The 15,916-nt window shown below is 37.7% G+C and overlaps 1 protein-coding gene across 1 annotated transcript in view; it reads left to right on the top strand.

Moving 5' to 3' along the window:
• Positions 1-14,123, top strand: part of LOC139480265 (leukemia inhibitory factor receptor-like) — a 70,309-nt gene extending 56,186 nt beyond the window's left edge. The window contains exons 13-16 of the mRNA XM_071263318.1: positions 1,059-1,214; positions 1,914-2,001; positions 4,041-4,101; positions 5,202-14,123. Coding sequence (XP_071119419.1) covers positions 1,059-1,214; positions 1,914-2,001; positions 4,041-4,101; positions 5,202-6,278 — 1,382 coding nt within the window. The 3' untranslated portion in view covers positions 6,279-14,123. The remainder of the gene's footprint in view (positions 1-1,058; positions 1,215-1,913; positions 2,002-4,040; positions 4,102-5,201) is intronic.
• The last annotated feature ends 1,793 nt before the right edge of the window (positions 14,124-15,916 follow it).

The raw sequence follows: 15,916 nt of genomic DNA, 5'->3' as shown, positions 1-15,916 counted from the left end.
TGTGTACATACATTTGTGTATTGAGTTTACAGAAAGATACATTGTGTATATACATTTATGTGTTCTGTTTACAGAAAGGTTCATTGTGTATATACATTTGTGTATTTTGTTTACAGAAAGGTACATTGTGTATATACATTTGTGTATTCTGTTTACAGAAAGGTACATTGTGCATATTCATTTGTGTATTCTGTTTACAGAAAGATACATTGTGTACATACATTTGTGTATTCTGTTTACAGAAAGGTACATTGTGTATATACATTTATGTATTCTGTTTACAGAAAGATACATTGTGTATATACATTTGTGTGTTCTGTTTACAGAAAGGTACATTGTGTACATACATTTGTGTATTGAGTTTACAGAAAGATACATTGTGTATATACATTTATGTGTTCTGTTTACAGAAAGGTTCATTGTGTATATACATTTGTGTATTTTGTTTACAGAAAGGTACATTGTGTATATACATTTGTGTATTCTGTTTACAGAAAGGTACATTGTGCATATTCATTTGTGTATTCTGTTTACAGAAAGATACATTGTGTACATACATTTGTGTATTCTGTTTACAGAAAGGTACATTGTGTACATACATTTGTGTATTCTGTTTACAGAAAGATACATTGTGTACATACATTTGTATATTCTGTTTACAGAAAGATACATTGTGTATATACATTTGTGTGTTTTGGTTACAGAAAGATACATTGTGTATATACATTTGTGTGTTCTGTTTACAGAAAGGTACATTGTGTACATGCAATTGTGTATTCTGTTTACAAAAAGGTACATTGTGTATATACATTTGTGTATTCTGTTTACAGAAAGGTACATTGTGTATATACTTTTGTGTATTCTGGTTACAGAAAGGTACATCTGTTAGGATATATTTATGTATACTGTTCTTGAGGATTTCTCAGAAAGGACCAAATACCTCACCTTCATCCTTGATTAAATGAGAATCACTTTGATAGTTTCAGTATTGTGAGGAAATAACCCACTAGGCTATGGTCAGTATGTCAGTGATGTGATGAGATCTGTTACTTGTCCAGGTGCGTCAATGCAGGTCAATGTGTCCAACAGAAGGGAAAGTCACGTCATCCAGGGTCTGTCAGCAGGAGTGAAGTACAGGGTGACACTCCGAGCTGTGTCCAGGGCAGGGGAGGGGCCAGAGAGTGAACCCATCACCAGAGTTGTTGTTAATAGTGGTAAGGAATACTTTTTGCATTAACTTTGATACAAGTAGTTTGTGTCAGGCATGGCATCCTCCCAAGATTGCTACATGCCAACACTTCTACAGCTTAAAACAACGAACCAAATGGCCTAGTGTCCAACGTATTCCCTGCCTCTTACCTGTTATATTTTGAATGCACAATGCAAAAATCCTAACAACAATGCACAAACAAAATTGAAAATGGAAACAAAAACGAGTGAGTGAGTGAGTGAGTGAGTTTGATTTTACGCCGCTTTTAGCAATATTCCAGCAATATCACCGCGGGGGACACCAGAAATGGGCTTCACACATTGTACCCATGTCGGGAATCGAACCCAGTCTTCGGCGTGACGAGCGAGCGCTTTAACCACTAGGCTACCCGACCGCCCCGAAACAAAAATGAAATGTGCAATGAACTTTATGATGATGTGGGCAGTGCCTTAGAACCAAGCCTATTATTTTTCTTTAGCTTTATGTCCCAAAACTTACACCAAATATAACACAAGCTAAATGATGACAAGAGTAAATTTAAAAGAGTACATTGTTCAGATATATTTGTGACATTTCTGTTCTTTACTAGTCGGTCAAATCCTTCAACAGGATCAATATTTACCTGTTGCAGTGGCCAATCACATGATCTGTGGCGCGTCCTATCTATTACATGAACACATGTAAGTTTTCTTGTCTTTTACAGATTTAACGGGAGGAGCAATTGCAGGCATCGCTATTGGTGGAATATTTGGGTGCATTGTCTTACTTTCTCTTGTGATCTGCTGCATAAGGTAAGTGTTGAAATTAGCGTACCACATGACTCAAAAGATCCTCACCATTTCACAGGCAGAATCCTAAGGTAGAATCATGCCGTGGATGCTATCAACCTTGGAAGATTAAAGCATTGACTTCAATGTTTTGTGTGTGTGTGTGTGTGTGTGTGTGTGTGTGTGTGTGTGTGTGTGTGTGTGTGTGTGTGTGTGTGTGTGTGTGTGTGAATACCAATTTTTATGTTTATAACTGCATACACGCCCAATCTCATTCAAATCAGATCTAAGTTCTCGCTGCCGCTAAACAAAGATCTGAGGACAACCCATTAAGGTTCACATCAGAACGACCTTTCGCGAACTTTGACCGAACACTGAAACGACTAACAAGAAGCAGACATCAGCCAATTAGAAAGCAGCTTTCTCGAGCTTTACGGCACTCGTTTCAACCTGGCGACCTCCATTTCAGACTACGCTTGAAAAATATGTTGACACAGTTCTCGATTAAAATTGTGAAAACTGAACAAACAAACATTCTGGAATGTCTGATATATTGTTGCGATTGTATGGCAGTGCTTCCCGCGTACTGTGCAACGCCTTCTCTGTTCAAATGTTTATCCCACGGAAGCGAGAGATAGACGATAATTTTGATGGCATAACTGGCGTAATCCCGTGTTAACGTTTTCGAGGTTGCATGATTAGAAAACACATTCTGACTGTCACTTTCATGATGTGGTAAGCGACGCTTTGATTGGTCGTTGAAAGGTCGTTCTGACGTGACCCGTAATGGGATGTCCTCAGATTTTTATTTAGCAGCAGAGAGAACTTTGATCTGATTTTTATGAGATTGATAAACGCCAAATATATTTAAGTCAATTCTTATTACTGGTGATAAATATGTCAACAATAATAACTTCACAAAAATCATTAACACAAAAACTTTGTAGCAACAATATGAAATCAGTGACATCGTTCAGCACAATAATGCAACACATGCCCTGTTCTTGCTATAATCAGCCAATCAGGAAACAGTAGTCCGTTAGTGGGAGAGGCCTAAATGTTTTCGGTTAATGGAAAATAGTTAATGGAAAATAAACGGGAAAAGAATTTGCTTCTTTATCCAATCCAATGCCATGGAATCTCTTGAAATTTATCTTTGTGTGATGCTGACAGCACTGGGCTGCTGTGCAGAATTCATTGTTGCAGCATCGACGTAATAAGCGCCCAGAGCGCTCTCAAAATTAGAAATACGGGGCTCTTATTAGAATATTATTTTGGTGGAAAAAAAACAGGGTTGAAAGATAAATTTTGGGATTTATGCTGACAGCCTGAAATGTTTATATACGAGAAATACATTTTTCCAGAATTTAATTGCTCATAATTAAGGGTGCATATAACACACCTGTGCGTATTATACCCGAATAAATAAGGGTTGTGTACATTGATCAATCGGAAGAGGTGCTAAATGGGATTGTTCCCTAGCCAATATATTAGCAAATATCGCCTATGGCGCTTATTAGAGCGGGGCGCTTATTATGTCAAATACGGTATTGAGTTTTCTATCTATTGGAATGAAATATGTTTGTCCACTGCCATCTTTCGTAATCGGTAAGGTTCGGTGTGTAGCAATATGTAGCAGTGAATAGTGTGCTTCATTATCAGATGCATCTATGAATTAAAAAATACCAATTCTGTGATTTTGTTTCTTCAAGTACGTCGACCTATTTCAGTAATGAAAATATTATTACACATGCCAAAAACAACAATTTCAAGACATTACTGAAAAAATAATGTTTTTGTCATTTTGATATGTCCTTATTTCGACCAGACAAGAATGATACATGTAACCCTTCAGTTTTGATTTTTTTAATTAGTTGAACGACAAACAATGATAACATTACATTTAGCCTATATTCCAGTATCAATCGGAAGGGGTGCTAATTGGGATTGTTCACTGGCCAATATGTTAGCAAATATCGCCGTGGGCGCTTATTAGATCGGGGCGCTTATTACGTCGAATACGGTAGTGGCACTTTTACTGATACAGATCCTTGTACTTCCAGGAAAGTAAGCAGGACATACAAAAGTATGCCAATGGATATCAAACTGCCAACATTAGTACAGGTAAGTTTCTCATACTGTAAGGTACATGCGTTTCAACTGCTTTGACCAAATTGAAGTCTGTTGAATGTTTTTGAAAAAAACAATTTCTTCCAGAAAATACTGGGGAAAAACAAATTTGTCTGCTGGACATGAGACACCCTAAATAAAATAATTGATTGTGGGTGTTCAGCCTTTCAGAGACAAAATGTCTTGATGAAGATATTAAAAAAGCTTTCTTTTGCTATAAACAAATATCCAAGGCCAAAAAGAATTTTAGATGGTTGGTATCTTAGAAGTACTGAACTTTCAGCAGAGCAAAGAATGTGAGATACAGAAGGGTATCTGGGTTTTAAGCTACAGGATGTATCATTGAGATACTCATAGTTACAAGTTTATGTTCTTATATAGTAGACAAGGGTGTGGTGCCCTAAACTTAAGAGAAGCAAGGTTTGACAAATGTATTTTAAGGTCATTTGCCACAGAAAAGTCATCAGAAGGGGGGGCCCAGTCGTCTAAGGCGCCGCGATTCGCTGTGCAGAGTTGCGTCCCCTGGACACGCCAGAAACCTATGATTGTGGGTTCGAATCCTGGTTCTCCACAATTATGTTTCTAGGTTTGTCAGCACCATACCTGTGCTCGTGGGTTTCACCGAAGTGGTAAACGTCTTAGACCTGCATCACTTGGGGCTTTCCTCCCACATTAAGCTGACACGCCGCGATATAACTGGAATACTGTTAAAAGCGGCGTTAAAACCCAACTCACTCACACACTCATCAGAAGGCCATCTGCAAAACTCTATCGAGATGTGATGGCTGGAAACCACTGATTAAAAATAATCGGATTTATATATTATCAGAACTGTCGGTGAGCTATGAAATAAAAACTCTTAAGGATATTTGATTCCAGGATATCAAATGTAAAAAGCAGATAAATAAAATACTTACATATTTTCTATAGATCATAATTTGAATTTTGTACCCTGATACTATATGAGGAAGAACAAGATTAATACTGAGTCCAGTTCAAGACCACTGGTTGTGCTTTTCTGCAAAAGCATAAATGTTCCGTTAGTATTTGTATTTTTCTTTAAACAAACAAATAATAATAAGTCTTTGTTGCAGGTTGATGATGACAGGCAAGTTTCTGATAAGGAAAATAATAATAATAAAGATCTGAGGAAAGAAGCACCAATATCTACCAAAAAGAATAAGACAGACACCAGCAGAAGCATCTCGAGAGTAGAAGGTATACTGAATCCCAAATCAAACCTAAGATCTGAGGACATCAGTGAAAAACCTGCAAAAGACCTTGAAATTGTTCAACAGAAGCCACTATGTAATCAAGTGAAAATCCCATGTTCAGGCGAGTCCACAGATTCTGAGTGTGACAAGAGCAAGACATCCCTGTCGGATTCAACTGGGGTATTAAGTAGTCTGGAGGACAGCTATCTGAAGCTTGATCTCTCGGGCAACTCAGACTCCGCCAGAAAGGATGCTGGCAGTAATTACATTACAAGGGACAAACTGTCACTCCTGCTAGGAAAGACCACTCCATCTCCTTATGATGCCCCATTTGACGAGTCTTCCCATTCCTCGGGTCAGGACACAGCATCAAGCTCTCCTCCTCCTCCATATGAACCACCTCGATCTCCTGATGACCAGAAGTTGGAGACCCCACCACCAACCTACAGCTACTATGTCTCATCATCCCAGGCTTCCAAAGAGATGTTTCCTTCATGCACCAACTCTCATCCCCTCTCAACATTGTTGGAGCATCAGTCACCCTCGTCTTCTCCTAGTGATGTCCCCTACGACCAAACTCAGCCTCACAGAGAGTCTACAGGTCCCCAAGGACCCAACATAGCCTCCAAACCACAAAGTGAAACTGACAGTCCATACATCCCTTTGGACAAAGTTCCGCCACCTCCACCACCTGAGGAACAGAAGACAGTTTCGCCTCCTGCTGATGGGTATGTGTCTGTGTCAGATGCCTCACAGATGATGATGAACAAACCGGGATTAGAAAAACCAAAAGATTTTTGCCCAACAGCAGAATCAGGAAACTATTGTAAAATTGGTATCAATGGCAGTTTGAGCCAACTGTACAACAGTGACTATATCTCCCAGACTGATCTTGTGAACCAGACTTCACTGTCCAGTAACTCCAGCACAGTGCAGGAGATGACAACCACCCTGTAAGGAGTGCTGGTATTCCACTATATTGCAGCAGAGTTTGGAAGGGACTGTTTTAACCATCTTGGCCTCAACTATTTTACATTTGTGATTCTTTATTCAGGAACAATGGGACCATGGTGAATAAATTGTTGTTACTCAAGGATTTTGCCTGAACATTTACACAAAAACGTCCACATGATTGATGTTGTTGTAATTTCTGTGTCATTGGAACTTTCCCACGTCATCTTCAACCTTCAGTCCATGCATCATCTGGACAGACACCTGCATTCATTCCAGATCAGTCTCCATGTCAGCCTCCAAGTGTGATGCCAAGTCTCATTTGCTAAATGTTTCTCTATAGACCCGATGACATGATGGATAGGGTCCACTAAGGGACGATGTGAGTTGGCATGCAATCGTTTGGATTAAAGGGGTTTCACTTCATGTTTTTGAATGGTACATAAGGCCATGCTCTCTGTCTGTGTGTTGATGCATAGATCTGAGTTAAGGGGAGAAGGATGGAGCCAGCTTGATATTACACTGATGGCTGACTGGTCCTGACCACTTTATGAAATGTCTTATCCATGTGATAATTTTAGATGGTCCTGCTTGTACAATGCTAAAAACTATTTCATTGGAGAAAAGGTATTTTGTGTCACTTGTTTCTAGGTGGTTACACACGAACTCTTCCACATGCATGTCAATGACATGAATTGACATTACATATGTCAACATGATCAAGGAAATAGCTGTCAAAGTGTCTTAGTTATTATATTTCAAGGCAGTTGATGCAAACTATTTCTTACACATTCAAAAAAGGAATTTATGAATAATACATAATGTTTAAAATATAGAGCAAATGTTTTCAGGAAAAAATAAGAGCAATTTCTGCACACATAATTTGGGAGTGACATTTTCTTAATTCAAGAATAATCTATTTAAAATATGATTTCCATATAAATGTTTTTCTTGAAAACGAAATCTCAGATGATTATGATATTCCAATGATATTCACCCATAACAATGATTCTGTCTTCTGGAAGTTTGTTTATCCAGATGAGTTCACTGGAACTAGTTCCATCCAGATTGTTTCCTTGTACTGAATCTGGTTAATGAAATATTTTTGTCAGTGTACAAGCTCAACAAGCATTCCTTTTTTGTCATAATGAATACCTGTACATGTCACTCATTCCTGTTTTTTAGGTCACTTGGGCCTTCTTATTTTGATAAGATGTTTACAAAACTAATGACATTTAGATCTTAAAAACAATACAAACATTTGAAATTAGAAAATTATGTGTTGCCAAAAATATATCATGTTTAATTTTTTTATTGATGTTTGGAGGACACAAACCACCACTGCTTGAGGATATACTGCAATTTTGTATGGAGACTAGATATTTCCAGCTTCAACTGAAATACCAGAAAGTGTTTTAATGAAACTATGAGGTTGAATATTGTTGAAAAATGCCTCTTGCAACACTTATTTTTAAGTGGCAGCAGTTTAAATTTGGTTCAACAGTTTGAGGCATAAATATTTTTGAAAGCATTTGACAATTTTTGGGAGGATTAAAATTCCAGCCCTTCCCACCACCGAATATTAAATAGTTTTGGCTTTAAAACTGATGGCTTCTGAAACAAAAAACATTAAGTCAGTGATTTACAAACCGGTCGTTGTGCTCCTCAACTGTCACTTCTAATATGTTGGGATGACATAAATCTGCTGACTACTGGTGTTACCGGTGCAATACCCTCTCAAGTTAGGGGGCACAGGTGGCCCAGTCGTCTAGGGCGTCGCGATTCGCTGTGCAGAGTTGCGGCCCTTGGGCACACCAGAAACCTATGATTGTGGGTTCGAATCCCGGTTCGCCCGATTATGTTTCTAGGTTTGTCAGCACCATACCCGTGCTCATGGGTTTCACCAAAGTGGTAAACATCTGAGACCTGCATCACTTCGGGCTTTCCTCCCACATGAAGCCACGATATAACTGGAATACTGTTAAAATCGGCGTTAAACACAACCCAATCACTCACTCACCCTCTCAAGTTACCATTTGTTTGTTATGCAATAATAACAGCAAGTTAATTTGGAGTTAATTTTATGTATGTTTTTAATTTGAGGCCATCTAATTAGATATAGTAGGTCTTCTATTTCATCCTATTATGTTGCATTTGATAGTCTAGCCATGGATGTTGTTTGTGCAGATGATTCTCCCATTTGCGTCATGATCTGGACATCACTTATCAAATGTCGCTGCACGTACATCGGTAGTATGGATTTCATGTCAAGTTTGTATTAATGATGTTCATTACAGTATGTCTACTGTCAGTATTCCATCATGTATATACATAATTCTTATTAATCCTCTAACTATATTACATCATTGTCAAAAATGCTTTATTTTGGCTACAGTCATTATAACTAAAATTTCAGATTTCCAACAGAATTCCTCTTCTCTGTACTATACACATATGTTCCCATACTAGCTATTACATCAGAAGTACTCCCTCCCTCCTCCCGACTATGAAAATCTGGGTTAGAATAGGTCTTCAGCAACCCATGCTTGCCGTAAAAAGCAACAATGCTTGTCGTAAAAGGCGACTAACTGGATCGGGTGGTCAGGCTCGCTGACTTGGTTGATGCATGTCATCTTATCCCAATTGTGTGGATCGATGCTCATGATGTCAATCACTGGATTGTCTGGTCCAGACTTGACTATTTACAGACCGCCGTCATATAGGTTGAATATTGCTGAGTGCAGCGTGAAACAACAAACAAACAAACATCCCACCTCCCCAATCATCAGTCTCCAGTAGATTGATGTTTGGAAAGAAGTGAAGTTTCCCCGCCTTGATACACAGTTGTGTATAGTTCACAGTAAAGAAGACTTCTGTTGAAAATCTGAAGTTTTTTTTACAATGTGATTGCAGCAAATATAGAGGATTATGGCAATGCTGTAATGGAGGTAGTATTCTTAGAATTATTACCAATGATAACTATTGTTTTGATGTTACAGTTGAAACACAGTACCAGATGTGTTGTACAATACTTGATAATACTTGATAATACCTAAATGTTGGTTGGTTGGTTGGTTGGTTGGTTTGTTGGTTTGTTGTTTAACACCGCACTCAGCAATATTACAGCTATATGACAGCTGTATATAAATAATCGAGTCTGGACACATAGACTTCTAAATACAGTGAAATAATACCCTGAGATTCAGTAGTCGGTCCAATCGTATCTCAATTGTGTGGATTGATGCTCATGATGTCAATCACTGGATTGTCTGGTCCAGGCTCGATTATTAACAGACCACCGTCATATAGCTGGAATATTGCTGTGTGCGGCGATTAACAACAAACAAACAAACAAACAAACAACAGTAGTCGGTCAATTTGATGGTGGTTGCACTGTTTGAGGCTAATGTGTTGGGTAGATAGGAGTAACTTGCAAGACAATCACCGGCACATTAGGCTACACTTGTTCTTGATAATGATCGTCTTTAGGTGCACCTTTGTGCGAATTCCGTGCCTGTGTTTGGGTTGAAAAATTTATTTAAAAATATAGATTTTAATTTTTAGTGGTGTTTTATTGCATTTATTTTTGACTTTTTCAAAACTAATCTGAATGTTTTGCCATGTGTGTTGTCTTGTATGCACATTAGGGGGAGATGAACTCCTAGGTTTGAATTCATCAAAACCTTTAGATTGAAAAAATTACACATATTATTTGTTCATCTCTTAATTCATTTAGGATCAGCAGAGCTTAAAACCAATAAAATACAAAAGTTTTCACCTTTTGAACTTAAAATTTTCACCAAATGCTTAAATATCACAATAATGGTAGGATATTGGGTTCTTTACGGATCACTGGAATGTTTCATTAAAAGTTTATACTCAAAACTTTGAAATATGGCAGATATGTTGCTTTTTTTTCTTTCTTACACTTTTTAGATTTTTTTTCTGAAATGATGAAATACATAAACATTGCTAAAGTCAGCTTGGGCTAAGGTCTTGTTCATGTGAAATATTAGAAAAGGACGTTATTTGACACTTTTTTAGCTTTACCTATGCAATTATTGTTATAAGCCTCAAACATGCAATTATTGAAATCAACAGTCTAACTCTCATTCATATGTTGACATATGATAACTTTCATGGTCTAGAAAAGTTTTGCTCATTTTTGAAGTGGGACAGAGAGGCCCAAAGGCCATTGTAGGGTAAGGGCCCTTTTTGGGCCCACTTAAAAAATGAGCAAAACTTTTCTAGACCATGTAATTATAAAAAAAAGGCATCTTTGAAATAACACCATATGTATGCTGATCAGGTAATACAAGTGTGATAATTGCCTAATGTTGGGTTAAGGAAAAATGTTTTAAAAAAATAACTGACTTTAACATTGTAAAAAATCTGATGGGTCCGGTGTAATGATATGAAACTATTGGATTATTTGTCAGTTATTGATATTGTTTTGTTTTTTGTAAATACATTATCAGTTTACTTTGTTGATTGAGTAGTCTTTACAAATAAAATGTTTTTGGTATTTTAGAACCAAACTTATTATAAATGGATTTAAACATTTTTGTGATAACCCTGAAGATAATGCATGGAAGAGTTACCATGGTAACAATGTTCAACTGGTTGGAATAAGAAAGTGAATGAGTGGGACTCCTGAAGTCAATCTCCATACAACAATCAGGGAAATGATTTAAAGAACATTTTTTGATATGTTTTGATATGTATACACTTATTTTGTGATGAAGGACGCACAGATGGGTATACAATCCAATATGTAAATATATTATATCTATGTAGAATGTCAAAAGTACAGTTATGTAATGTATTGTTATTCCAATACATGTTCACTTTGACAATTTTGTATTCCATGTATGACTTTTAAACGTATTGTAAAAATATTTCTTATTCAAGAGTGAAGCAAACACAATAACAGCTTTTGAAAAAATTGCTAACTTGCCCTTATATTCTTATATACCTCTTTACAGAAACGTCCATGTACAGAATGAACCTAAATGTCTTTCTAATTTCTTACTTTCACAGGTATACATGTACAAGCATTTGTTTGGTTTTAGCCAGGAAACAGCATTTTGTTGTATTGAGCTATAGGATTTAATAACACTGTCCATCTTGATTCATTATGTAGAAAACAATCGCAACTTAAGACGTTCTATAGTGTATACCCATGTGATAATACATTTTTATCCATGTGAGAATACATTTTTATCCATGTGATAAAACATTTATATCCATGTGATAAAACATTTATATCCATGTGACAATACATTAATGCCTTTCTTTTTAATAAGTTGGTTTCAGGATTTATTTTTCTCAAAATCTTTAGCAGGTTTTTGACAAAAAGATAACAATACAATTGTAGTGAAATATATCAGGAATGATAAAAAGTTTAAAAGTGTTTAGATGAGTGAAAAACACCCTGCCTGGAGCAGCAGGAAGGGATGAAATGGTTTCATCTCCTGCATCAATTGTAACACTGTCGGACAGGGAAACAATTTGCGATTGTTTTCTTCATAAGAGTGCTATTCAGGAACAACTGTAAATAAAAAAAGCTTTAAAACTTAGTCTCTCTGTGGACGAAGTAATGAATATAAACGCCATACACTGATGCCTTACGTCCAGAATATTGTCCTTTACAGTGATGGTGCCATAATGTGTCTACTGCATTCCGGCAGTCACATGCCAAGTTGTAAGATGAGATTTACTGTTATTTGTGTTTACTGCATATTCTGATCAGTGCGTTTTATCATTCCGTAGGTCAAAGCTCAGCGATCTCAGTTTCTGTACCCACCAATAAGGTGAAATCATTACATGTAGCCATGATCATAGGGGGCGGTTGGGTAGCCTAGTTGTTAAAGCCTTTGCTCATCACACCGAAGACCCGGTTCGATTCCCGTCATGGGCACAATGGGTGAAGCCCATTTCTGGTGTCCCCCGCCGTGATATTGCTGTAATATTGCTAAAAGTGGCGTAAAATCAAACTCACTCACTCACTCATGATCATAGACGGATAGCCTTGATTTGTCTGTATTTATTTTGAGTTATCTTTGTTTAGTGAGATATTCCATTATGCTATCCACTCGGCAGAATGTGTGGGCAGGCATGTCGGGATTTCCTGTTTGTCAAATAGAGAGTGTTATACCAGCATGTGTGTCATACTAAATTTTACGAAACAAATGTCGGATTTCGTGTATTTACTGAGCGAGAGAGAGCGAGGGTAATACACAAATTCTTACTCAAGTTTCGTGAAATCAGTATGACACAGATACGAGTAATAATTTCTTTATTGCCCATTTTTTTCTTTTCCTTTTGGGCTTCCTGTAAGAAATGCACTGATCATGACACCATCATAGAAAACCACAATTGTCAAATGACGTCCAGCTATGACGTCATTCAGGCTTTATGTTACAACAAGAGTTTGCCACAAACGTGGCTATATCCCCCACCCCTGTTGCAGAATTTATGACATAATTAAATCTAAACAAACCCTAACCTTTTTTAACCGAGGTGGAACTTGTCATGGAAATTGTGAAAAAAAAGAAGAGTTTGGAACCTAAGTCCATCCTGTTGCCATGGAAACGTAAAAAAATAAAAAAATCTAAAATTTCTGAATAGCAGAAGGCACCAGTTCAGCATGTTCCTGACAGAAAGTTTGATGAAATAAATATATAACGGTTTATGAGTTATGCTCAGAAAACGAAACGTGACGGACGGAGCCCGTTTCTATATCCCCCGCCAACTTAGTTCTATCTTGACGTCATATATTGGATGACGTTATGTTTTAGAGGGGAGTGTCTAGTGAGTTGTTCCCCATAGATGAATATGGGCAATGTTGATAAACGCAGTGGCTGAACAATCGCATCCAAAAGAGTGAGAGACATGACAATCACTATTGGGAGAAAAGATACAATTAAGTGACATGAGGATTGTGAGAATATGCGAGAAATACCAAACATAACCTACCTGTTTGTAAAATGGACTTGTCCAACATTTCTGAGGTCGGATTCTATATAGGGAGTTATTATTATTAAAATTTGGGAAGATATTATGAAAGCTTGTACATTTTATCAACATCCTTGAAGAGGCAGCACATTTTGTTGATATCTCATATAGGATGTTGTCATTTGGAAATACCCCAGATGGTTATAGTTTAAAAAAGGTATCCATGCAGTGAAAGCATTTTCAGATTTCGGATTGCGTCGATAATACGATTACTACTCCCTTGTTGTCATCCACGTTTTCTGGTACAACCCTACACTACACTTGTGTATTTGTCGTCATTTACTTGATGCTCAGTTAATGAATTTATTACAGGTACAAATAGTGGTAGCACCACTCCGAATACCTGACGAAGGTTCCCAGAGTGAGTGTTTATCGTTAAGAAAACACCGCAAGGAGAACAAACCATGTTATGAATTCGATTATTTCCGACCCTATGGTAAATGAACAGACACTATGTTTGAGGACTGTAATAAATTGCTATGATTGTATCGGACACCAGCTGTTTGTTTTGTTGTGATGCTGTGTCTGTTGGAGCTCAGGTTGACATTGAAGGACTTAGTAAAGCTACTACCTTGATGTTGTCAGTATGTTTATGCTGAAGTGCATGAACACCAATCATAGCAATGTCAGGAATTATTTGTCTGTGTGTGCAAATTTCATCTTGTTGAATGTCTGTTCTTCCTTTATGGATATGTCGTAAAATTAGAATGTGTAATATGAAGAATATTCCACATTCGTGGTCACAATTTAAATCTTGCTATAAATATTATTTTATATATAAAAAACTCATATACAGTATGTTTTATGGTTCGTCAGAAGTATTTCTAAAATAAAAAATTTAAAACATTGCTGGTGTTTTGTATCAATATTTACACAACCTATCTGTATGTCATTTACTTGATGGCAGGTTTCACAAAGCATGCATTTCTTCGGGCTTTCCTCCCACATTAAAGGTCAACAAAACTCAACTCTCAGTTGTCTTGCTGGTGTCGCTTTAATTACTCTGTGTAATCACTAGATGCCTGAACACAAGTCAAACCAGTCGAGATTATAGTCCATAATAAGAAAATTGTGAATTTGCAAAGAAAAAGCCTGCATATTTCAATACTTTCAAACTTGGATTATTGTTGCCCTTTAAGCTGACCGGTGAAAGAAGATCTTTTCAAACCAATCTGGTTAAAGTCCGATCTTTTTCTCTGATGTGATGCCTCTCGACATGAAGATCTGAGCACACATTCATTGGAGGCCAAGCCAGGTGAACACGTAGCAAACTTTGATCGGCCAATCTAAATGAAGGATATGTGGGATCTTGGGACAAACAGATGTCCACTTTCTAAAATGATTCGACTTTATTTCGTTACCATCTGAATAGAGAAACTTTGATCTTAGAAAAGAAGACCCACACAGAACACAAATATACCCTTGATAGTGTATTGATTTACCTTTGATCCATTAGTACAAAATGGATGGAATATATGTCACCTTTGATTGGCCAATACACCATGACTGACACACCTCACCTTTGATTGGTCAATACACCATGACTAATACATCTCACCTTTGATTGGTCAATACACCATGGCTGAAAGATCTCACCTTTGATTGGTTGCTTGGTTTGTTGTTAACGCCGCACTCAGCAAAATCAAGCTATATCACGGCGGTCTGTAAATGATCGAGTCTGGATCAGACAATCCAGTAATTGACATCGATCCCAATTGCGTGGATCGATGACATGCATCAACCAAGTCAGCGAGCCTGACCTCCCGATCCCGTTAGTTGCCTCTTACGACAAGCATAGTTGCCTTTCACGGCAAGCATGGGTTGCTGAAGACCCATTCCACCCCGTATCTTCCAGGTCCCGACAGAAGTGGAAGTGTAACAACGTACGTCTGATGCAGGAACTTCCATCATTGCCAGAGATCGCCATGGACATTTTCCAATTCTTCGCAATACAATGTGACACGTAGAGAACAATGAAAGTGAATTAAAGGAGATATAGTGGAAACACATTAACTTCCTGTCTATGAGGAAAATATGTTTGCTCTACAGTGACGTGAGACAACAATTTAGGAAGTGTCACAGAGGAAATACCACATCAACAAATGACCCCTTGTCATCTTATCAGGACTAAGTGACCTGGATGTCCTGACTACCGTATTTTCCTCTATTAGACGCCCGGACTTCTATTTATTTCGGACAAGCCTTTGACCCGGCGTCAATTAGAGGCCCGGCGTCTATTGGAGGCCCGGCGTCTATTAATACCCCCATTTCACTGTGACCACGAATGTCCCGACATATCGGATCGAGGACCGTTTTCAGGCACACGTGGAGTTACCGGAAGAGAAAGGGAGTCCTCATTATGTAATTTAGGTCCCAAAAAGGGATCATTAATTGTATCAATTGATCGACCCGGCGTCTATGAGAGGCCCGGCTTCTATTTTTTGCACTGAACAATTGACCCGGCTTCTATTAGAGGCCCGGCGTCTAATAGAGGAAATACGTATTTCCTTAATGATTGCATCACGGACTTGTATAATGTTATAAAAGATCTGTGATGATACAGGACTGACGTCATATATGTACCGTTTCGCCGGCGGCTAGATTTGAAAGGTGCATATATCTACAGT

The sequence above is a fragment of the Haliotis cracherodii genome, unplaced genomic scaffold (genome assembly GCF_022045235.1).
Source record: "Haliotis cracherodii isolate W230 unplaced genomic scaffold, xgHalCrac1.p SCAF_4, whole genome shotgun sequence".
NCBI lineage: Eukaryota > Metazoa > Mollusca > Gastropoda > Lepetellida > Haliotidae > Haliotis > Haliotis cracherodii.
This window is presented reverse-complemented; position numbering and strand designations above follow the sequence as displayed.